General features: G+C 40.3%; 1 protein-coding gene across 1 annotated transcript; it reads left to right on the plus strand.

Moving 5' to 3' along the window:
• The first annotated feature begins 2,686 nt into the window (after window positions 1-2,686).
• On the plus strand, window positions 2,687-3,796 carry LOC121005811 (protein ANTAGONIST OF LIKE HETEROCHROMATIN PROTEIN 1-like). The gene is made up of 3 exons (XM_040438573.1): window positions 2,687-2,947; window positions 3,255-3,477; window positions 3,734-3,796. The coding sequence occupies exons 1-3, from the start codon at window positions 2,694-2,696 to the stop codon at window positions 3,794-3,796; spliced, it is 540 nt and encodes a 179-aa protein (XP_040294507.1). The 5' UTR covers window positions 2,687-2,693.
• The last annotated feature ends 4,958 nt before the right edge of the window (window positions 3,797-8,754 follow it).

The raw sequence follows: 8,754 nt of genomic DNA on the forward strand, positions 1-8,754 counted from the left end.
TTCTCTTTTTTCATTTTTGCCTTTTCTGTTTCAGTACTTGTGGCATTTCGGGTTGAAGTACAGTACTACCCAGGGGTGAAAGATTCTGGAATATTAAATGATGGCCTGTCGCAATGCCTAAGTACTGGTGCAGAGTTCTGAGAGGCTTCTGAAAATTACACAGTAAGGTTGTGGCCATCATATACATGATGAAAGGAGACGTTTCACCCGAGATGTTTTAGGCTACTTTCACACTTGCGGCAGAGTGATCCGGCAAGCAGTTCCGTCGACGGAACTGCCTGCCGGATCCGGCAAAACGCATGCTAACTGATAGCATTTGTAAGATCCTGGATCCAGGATCCTGATCAGTCTTAAAAATGCCTGATCAGTCAAAAAAATGCATTGAAATGCCGGATCCGTCTTTCCGGTGTCATCTGGCAAAACGGATCCGGCATTTATTTTTCCCACCCTTTTTTTCGTCTGCGCATGCGCAGACCGGAAGGACGGGTCCGGCATTCCAGTATTTTAAATGCCAGATCCGGCACTAATACATTCCTATGGAAAAGAATGCCGTCATTCAGGCAAGTCTTCAGGTTTTTTTGTAGCATGCTGCGGTATTATCTCCGTCCGGAACAGTCAAAAAGACTGAACTGAAGACATCCTGAACGGATTGCTCTCCATTCAGAATGCATGGGGATATAACTGATCTGTTCTTTCCCGGTATTGAGCCCCTAGGACGGAACTCAGCGCCGGAAAAGAATAACGCTAGTGTGAAAGTACCCTGTATCTGCTGACTAGAAAAACTACAGTGCATTTGGAAAGACTTCAGACCCTTTCATTTTTTTCCCCATCATTCTGCCCTCAATCCCCCTTAATGAGAAGGCGAGAAGAGAACGTTAGAAATCTTTACTAATTTATTGAAAAGGAAAAACTAAAATCTTGCATTGATATAAGTGATGAGACCCATTACTCAGGACTTAGTTGAAGCACCTTTGGTAGTGTTTACAGCCTCCAGTCTTCTTGGGGATGATGCCACAAGGTTTGGACACCTGGTTCTAGGGATTTTCTGTCATTCTTCTCTGCAGATCCTCTCCGGCTCTGTCAGGTTCTTCTTCAGTTTCCATGACCCCTTGTCACTCTCTGGCGTACTCCTTGCAGAATTCTCTCCCAACCGACATTGTGGCATCTTCTCCCCGACATCCATCTCTTCCTTCTGTCCTCACCAGTGTTCTTAATCAAGGAACCTTCCACCTTATATGGCCTTCAAAACTGGTTAAACGTCATCAGGGCCAACCCGCGATAGGGTATGTTGAATTGCATCCACCTGATCATATAGATTTCCCCAAGGTATGTGGCACCAGTGGAGTCCGGCAGTCAGTCTTCAATATCCTTCTGTAGAGGGGCATGTTAGCCACATCTGCTGCTCTATATGGGCTCTAGGGACCATAATTAATAAGGAGGATCAGTGTAGCAACATAGCGAGGCACACAAAGTATGGGTGCAAGTGCTTCCAGAGGTCAGACTTCAAGGCTTCCATGGCTACCTACTGACATCCCATTCAAAAAACAAAATCAAACATCATATAATACATGACATTCTGTTTCTAACAAAGCTAGAACTAACCATGGATCTCACATGGAGCCAGGGCTCCCCAATGCATTGCTCCAATTGCTCAGATTTATTGCAAGCTCAAAGCTCAAGGTGCGTGTCCTTTCACCACAACTCTCTTCCCTATCACAGCTCATGGCGTGTCCTTTCTGCTACAGCTCTCTCCCTGTTACATCTTTTTTCTTCTACAGCTGTCACCCTATCACAGCCCAGGGGGCATGCAGTTTCTGCTGCAGCTCGGGGGGTGTGCTTTCTCAGGAGCACGTCTTTTCTTGTAACTGTCACAACTTTTAACAGTAGATCTGGCTGGTGGAAGTTGAAGATGGAATTGAGCATGTGCGACCACCTCAGCAATGTTACGGAAGTATCCAGAGAAATAAGGAAAATAACAATCAGCAGGTGGCGCTATACAAATACATTTTATTGAATAGCTCGGCGCCTATACAGAATTTTTGCTGTCCAGGCACTTGCTTTCAAAATGTAGAATATGTTTTGTCGGACAACCCCTTTAATGTATTTAATTATTATGTATTGAGGCATCATACCTTGGGTTTTCCCAGGTATGGTGAGCGGCATCCACTAAGTAATTATGTAAATTGATGAAGTATACACTTTATACCGTGTTATGTTATTATAGAAGCTAATTACAGCTACGCTGACTGATTATCAATGTGCGTCTGTCAATTTACATATATTAGCTTGTTATACACATGGATTTGTATTTATTGTATAGTTAGGCCTCGTTCACATCAGCGTTTGTCCTCCGTTCGGCTTTCCGTTATGACTTGCGTCCGTTTCAAAATTGAAACGGATTCATTCATAACGGAACGTAACGGACATATTTTGATACGTTTTTAAACGGATACCTTCTAACGGATACGTTAATAAACGGATTAAAAATGTCAGTTAATGTCCGTTCAATCCGTTTATTTACTCCGCTAACGGATACGTTATTTTCCTTTTTTTTTTTTTTCAGTTGTCCCTCCCCTATCTGCATGCTATATAAAATGGTGCAGCAATTGTGACATCCAATTGCTGGAAGAGGCACAATGCTGCCCGCTCATGTCCTTTTTTCAGTGGACTATATGATATGGAAACTTCGAAAGATGCGAATTTCATCCATGAAAAGGAGACGGCGATATTGGGTGCATCCCATTACATCATGCCGAATGACACGAGGTGTTTATTCGACCCTTTATCAAGAACTCCGAAAACACCCTGTCAAATTTGCAGAATATCTCCGTGTAAGTGTCGCAAGCTTTGATGACCTTTCGCAACGTTTACGTCGCCGATTGAGACGGAAGGATACGAAATTTCGTCGAAGTGTAACTCCCGAAGAACGACTCATGGTCACTCTGCGGTATGTATGGTACAGCTTTCCATTATTGCTTCTACTGTGTTTCAGAGCCTTTTTGTTTTTATTATTATTGTGAGTATATGATTAATCTCAAGAGACACGTTTTTATATATAGTAGTTACCTATGTAAATTCATCCAAATTTTATACCATTTTCCGTTCAACCGCTAGGTAATGTTGATCTGTTTGCTGTGAAGGATCTTGAATTAATGCTTGTGGGACAATCCGAAAAGTTGTTTTGCTGCAGTTTTTTTTATTGTGAATAGTATTTGTGTAACACTTATGTTAAATTTTATTTCATTTTTTTGTAGGTTTCTGGCTAGTGGTGAAAGTTTTTCCAGTCTTCATTTTCAATTTCGACTAGGAAAATCTACAATATCTTACATTGTTAAAGATACCTGCCGGGCAATTTGGAATCTTATGCGTGAAGAATTTCTTCCCCATCCTACTTGCCAACAGTGGATCAGCATAGCCGACAAGTTTCATGAGGTGACACAGTTTCCCAATTGTATTGGTGCAGTGGATGGGAAGCATGTGAGGCTCTTGAAGCCCCCACGTAGTGGATCCTCGTTTTTTAACTATAAAAAGTATTTTTCGGTGATTCTAATGGCAATTGTTGATGCAAATTACAAATTTGTGGCTGTTGATATTGGAGCTTTTGGACGAACAAATGACTCCCGTGTTTTTAAAAATTCTAATATGGGAAGAAGGCTGTACTCCGGAAACTTTGGTATACCAGAGCCCCGGCCTTTACCAGGTACTACAAACCCTGCACTTCCATTTGTTCTAGTCGGAGATGAAGCTTTCCAAATGTGTGGAAATTTACTTAAGCCATATGCCAGCCGTGGTCTAGACTATCGCAAAAGAGTGTTCAATTACAGACTGACTCGAGCAAGAAGAATGGTCGAGTGTGCTTTTGGCATATTGACTGCAAAATGGCGAATATTCACTCGTGCAATACAATTGAAAACGGATACTGTGGATGATGTCATAAAAGCATGCGTTGTGTTGCACAATTATGTACTGACCAAAGAGCCTTTGCCTACGGAGCCACTGTCATTAAATCCACCAGGAGATCACATAGAAACTGGCCCAAGATCAACAGTTGCTGTGAGTCGCATGCGCGATCAATTTGCAGAATATTTCATTTCTTCAGCTGGATCTGTGCTTTGGCAGGATGAACATATTTGAACTTATATATTCCTGCGATGTTCTTCCAAAAAAAAATATATTCTCTATTGTTTGTTACTGTTTGTTTATTAAATATGTACAGTTAATAAAAGTTGTAATTTGTTCTGTACATAATAGTTTATTTTTTTGTTTGTTCTTATTATATTGTTGTTTATTGTTGAGACAACCATGATCTATTGGTCTACCTACATTTATTGCCTTAATTCAGCAAAAGGTAAGCTATGCCTCTCCAACGATCTCCATATCCCTTGTTTGTCGTTTTGAATCTTGAAAGTATTAAAACCACTGACCAAGTATATTTGAAATAGTAAAAGTATTTATTTAGAAAAATACTTATTTTAAAATATTTTTTTATATTTTAATAATCATTAGCATAAGTTAACAAATAAACTTCCATAAAAGCACGTAGCTCAACACAATGGAAGTAGAATTCACATAACAAAAGGATAAGATAAGCTCTACCGTACATGTAGGAATAACAAAATGTCCATTGTGAAAAGGTTGTTCTATCTGTGACTGAAGTGTACACCATTCTCATGATTGCACATGCTATGTGATAGCATCATCATACCAAGTTCTGAATCATCACACTACAGTATGCACCGCGAGACATGTCTTCCTTGAGCGGGCCAGAAGTTATATGGTGACATGGAACATGCAAATGGAAGTGCACATTTTTCAATGCTGCTATGCAGGGCTACTGTGCATCATCAATATGATGCAAAAAGTGCTAGACTAGAGCCATGTGGGTGGCACAACATGCAAAGAAGCAGTGTAATCACTGATGGTGTGTCCTCCAGTACCCCTTTAAATTACATCAGCAGGTACAATTTTTTTTTGAGAAACCCCATGTCTCTGAGTGTGTTCAGTCTTGTGCATGAGACATTATATCAAAGAAAATAGTAATGACATATGCCATTTCTATTCTTGTATTTGCATAGTTTTCAAGAAAGTGTACAATGGAGGATCACGATAGTGAGACAATAGCAATGGAACAACAACAGGTGGGAGACTGAAAAAGTCATTAGCTTTGTGCAGACCACGCAAGGTGCTGAATAAGTGACAGTATATGGATTTGTGTACTGTGTCACTCTCACACGTGATAAACAAGAACTATCATCATAATCATTGCAGTCCATTACCGTAAAAGAGTTGAACCAACCTGAGTCTAGTCATGGTAGCTAATCTCTGTGTCTCTGACCCATGTGCTGATGAATGGCATTTTTAGACTAGCTGGAAAACTGTCAGTCATCAGCACCTTGGCCCGGAGATAAAGTAATCATGAATAATAAGGCCAATTACTCATTTCAGGGTCCAATCTGCTATGATTATCATGTTAGTTCTTGAAAATCTAAATGTCCGAACGAGGAAATCAAACCACCTGCCTATATTTAGCAGCTTGTATGGGCTTCTGAAAGCTGATAAGTGCACAATAATTACACACATATCTGAAACATACTTAAAATAAATCTAATAATATAAAAGTATTAAACATAGAAAATGTTTCAAGTTCAACATCATTAAAGTGCAAAAATTAACACAGTGGTCAATATAAACATTGTGAGGTACTTATTTGTAAACTTCAAAAAAATTGACACTGTGGTCAATATAACCTTGCCAGGTACTCATTTATAAACTTAAAGAAAACATAATATATATTTAGCTAACTAGGGTTTTGGTTGAGTGAATGGAGCCTTTCCTGGGGCAGCAGTTGGGGACCCATCATCTTCTGCACTTTGGTCTAGGAGTGATTGCATGAACGAATGTTGCGGTCTGACATAATCACCCTGTTGTTGATGTTGTGGAGTATGAAGGGAATATGAATCAGTACCAGATTGGTATGGAACAGATTGGTTTGAGAAAGGGGTATTAAAAGTGGTTTGAGTGGGAAAAACGGAGGTGGAAACACCTTCGTTTATGGAGATTTTATTTGGAGTTGACCTAGAAATCAACTCTGGACTTGGTGTCTGTAGACGTGTTTGGGAACTTCCAGTGCTTTTGGATTGGAAAGGTGTTTGTGCAGAGACATAGGAAGGTAGCTGTGATTGGGATTGGCTGAAAGAAGGTGGAAATGTGTGAGACGTTGAGTATTGGTTGGACGTAGGTTGTCTTTGGTACGGTGGATGGCTTTGGGATGGAATAAAGATGTGGGATGTTGATGAAAAGTTCTGTAAAGCTGGAAATTTTTGTGCAGTGCCTACGTTTTGGGCCTGTGGGAAGTTGTGGTACGTAGGTAAAGTGTTGGATGGGGGAAAGTTTTGGGACTGGCTAAAGTCTTGTGAATGGGAAAAGTTTTGTGATTGTTGAAAGTTTTGGGATAGGGGTAAGTTTTGTGACTGTTGAAAGTTTTGTGACTGTTGAGACTGTTGAAAGTTTTGTGACTGGGGAGCGATATGTGGCTCAGAGTATGAGTGAGCAGGTGGAGAAGTCATGGATGTTGGGTAGGAGGTGGCTGGGGGATACGACTGAGCCAGAGGAACAAATTGAGAGGGTGGTGGGTGTTTAATATTCCAAACAGTTTTGATCAATGTCACTCGACAATCACAATTCTGCTCTGGAGTCATGCTGTCCATCCAATGACTTAACGTTATTAGAAACTGCTGATTAGGGTTAAGGGGTTCTGGACGACAAACTACCTCGACATGATTGATCATGGAAGTTAACTCTTGCTTATACCGAGTTTGCTCCTCCTCTATTTTTAATAAACAATCTCGGAAGATCAGTGCAAGATCCTCAAAGACTCTATGTGGTCTTCGAAGTGGCCTCGGCCTACTTAAAACTCGGTCAAAGGCAGAAGAAATGAACTGTCGAGTATCTTCAATCTGAGCACATGTCTCAGTTTGGCGGCCGCGCGACTCATGAGCAGAATCCTGTGACTGAGATGGTAACGAAGTTTGATCGGTAGATCGTCCAGACAATTGTTCTGTTGATTCCTCATGTTCAAGAGGTTCTGCTTCAGGAGGGAGTGTGCTTGAATGAGTCCTATAATAGATAGGGAAATAAAAGGTATAATTTCTATATTCATAATTTTATTTTTTGCTTCTCTTTAGGATATTTCACTCACATGCGCTGCTGAAAACAACGTTGAAGAAATTGAAGATGTGGTGCATATTGGTAAGCTTTCCTCTGAGAAGGACCGGAACCACTTGGCGCCGTTCGTTCATGATTGAGGTCACGCATAAACCTATCGCGTATTGACCTCCAGCGTGTTGATATGATTTCAGCTAGAAAATAAAGAACAATTATAATAACCGTATATAATGCTATATATATTATTTTCTGTTGACATCGGATTGCATAAAAAACTGTTGCCATTTTTTTCGCGGTACCTGAATTGGCTGTATCAGTTGTTGAAACAAAGTTTTCCGAACAGAAAACTTATGCTCACTTCACTATTCTTCCAACTAGAAACATCACTATCAAATCTTCTAAAACCAAATGATTTAACAAAAGGAATGAAATTAATGTACCACAATTTTTTTGAGCCTGACGGCTCAAATCGTTCCATGTGGGAACCACATTGGCATAGACCTCTTGCCATTGTCGACGAGTCGTGTTGTGGTCCGAGTGTTTGGGGTCTGTTTGGTCCCATAGAGCTGGCCTTGCTTCTACTAGCTGTATTAGCAGCTCACAGTTTATGATTGGGAGAAATTCCCTATCTTCCTCGTCCAATTCTTGCTGTCTAGCCTATTTGGTTTAAAACAAATGTTATCATTACCTTAAAAAGCTACCTGCAATTCCAATAGCACTTAAGTCTTTTTGATAAAACTTCGAAGCAAATATGTTGCATGTGCCACCACTGCCCACTGCATCTTTGGTTTTAATAAAAAAAATATAATTTTTTTTTTGGTTTCCTTGTATTTGATCTTTGGGTGTGAACGGCTATAAAGATGTAGACTGGGCGAGCGGGTCATTGCTTTTAAATTAATAAGAGAGTAGCCCCTGTTCATGGTATGTCCATTATGGGATAAGCAACACTTAGATTTTTGTTTGGGTAAAACAAATGTCTCCAATCCTCACGGTCATTTGTTCTAATAATTAAAAAAATTTGAGGTATGATGGCCACGTTATCTTATAGGTGATATAAGATACTGTATACTGGGGGCAGTGTGGACAGCTCACATCACAGCACATGTGCCTACTCACACGGCCTACACGTCCACGACGACTGCCACGACCACGTTGTCCGCGACCACCACGCCTGGAAGTTCTTTTTTGAACTGGTGATGGATTTTCACTTTGCCTGTTTGTGTCCTAATAAATAATATAGTTATCACAAAAGACATTTGATTACTTTAGAAAACCTAAGTATAGATACTCACATCCTCGTCGTTATGACGTCTACTTCGCAGATTTTCAATGGAATGTGTACCCTCCTGTGTCTGAAAAACAAACACAGTTTTGTATTCATTGAAAATTGCCGTCTGCCTGCCCTGCAGCAACCAAAATGCCTCTTTCAAATCTTGTTGCCAATACATTGGCCTATCTATCCTTTTGCGGTGTTGGCAAATCATGTACCTTTCGAGTTTATATCCATTGTACCAATTATGGATGTGTAGAAACCAAAAAATCTAAATATAACATTCCACACTTACTGACTCCATTGGTTCAGGAGAAAAA

Source organism: Bufo bufo, chromosome 6, assembly GCF_905171765.1.
Source record: "Bufo bufo chromosome 6, aBufBuf1.1, whole genome shotgun sequence".
NCBI lineage: Eukaryota > Metazoa > Chordata > Amphibia > Anura > Bufonidae > Bufo > Bufo bufo.

Excerpts from the sequence above, each read along its gene's own strand:
- LOC121005811 (XM_040438573.1), top strand. The coding sequence starts at position 2,694 with ATGCGAATTTCATCCATGAAAAGGAGACGGCGATATTGGGTGCATCCC. Across the intron at positions 2,948-3,254 it reads CGACTCATGGTCACTCTGCG|GTTTCTGGCTAGTGGTGAAA; the intron begins GTATGTATGGTA and ends ATTTTTTTGTAG. Across the intron at positions 3,478-3,733 it reads GTGCAGTGGATGGGAAGCAT|TCGGAGATGAAGCTTTCCAA; the intron begins GTGAGGCTCTTG and ends CATTTGTTCTAG.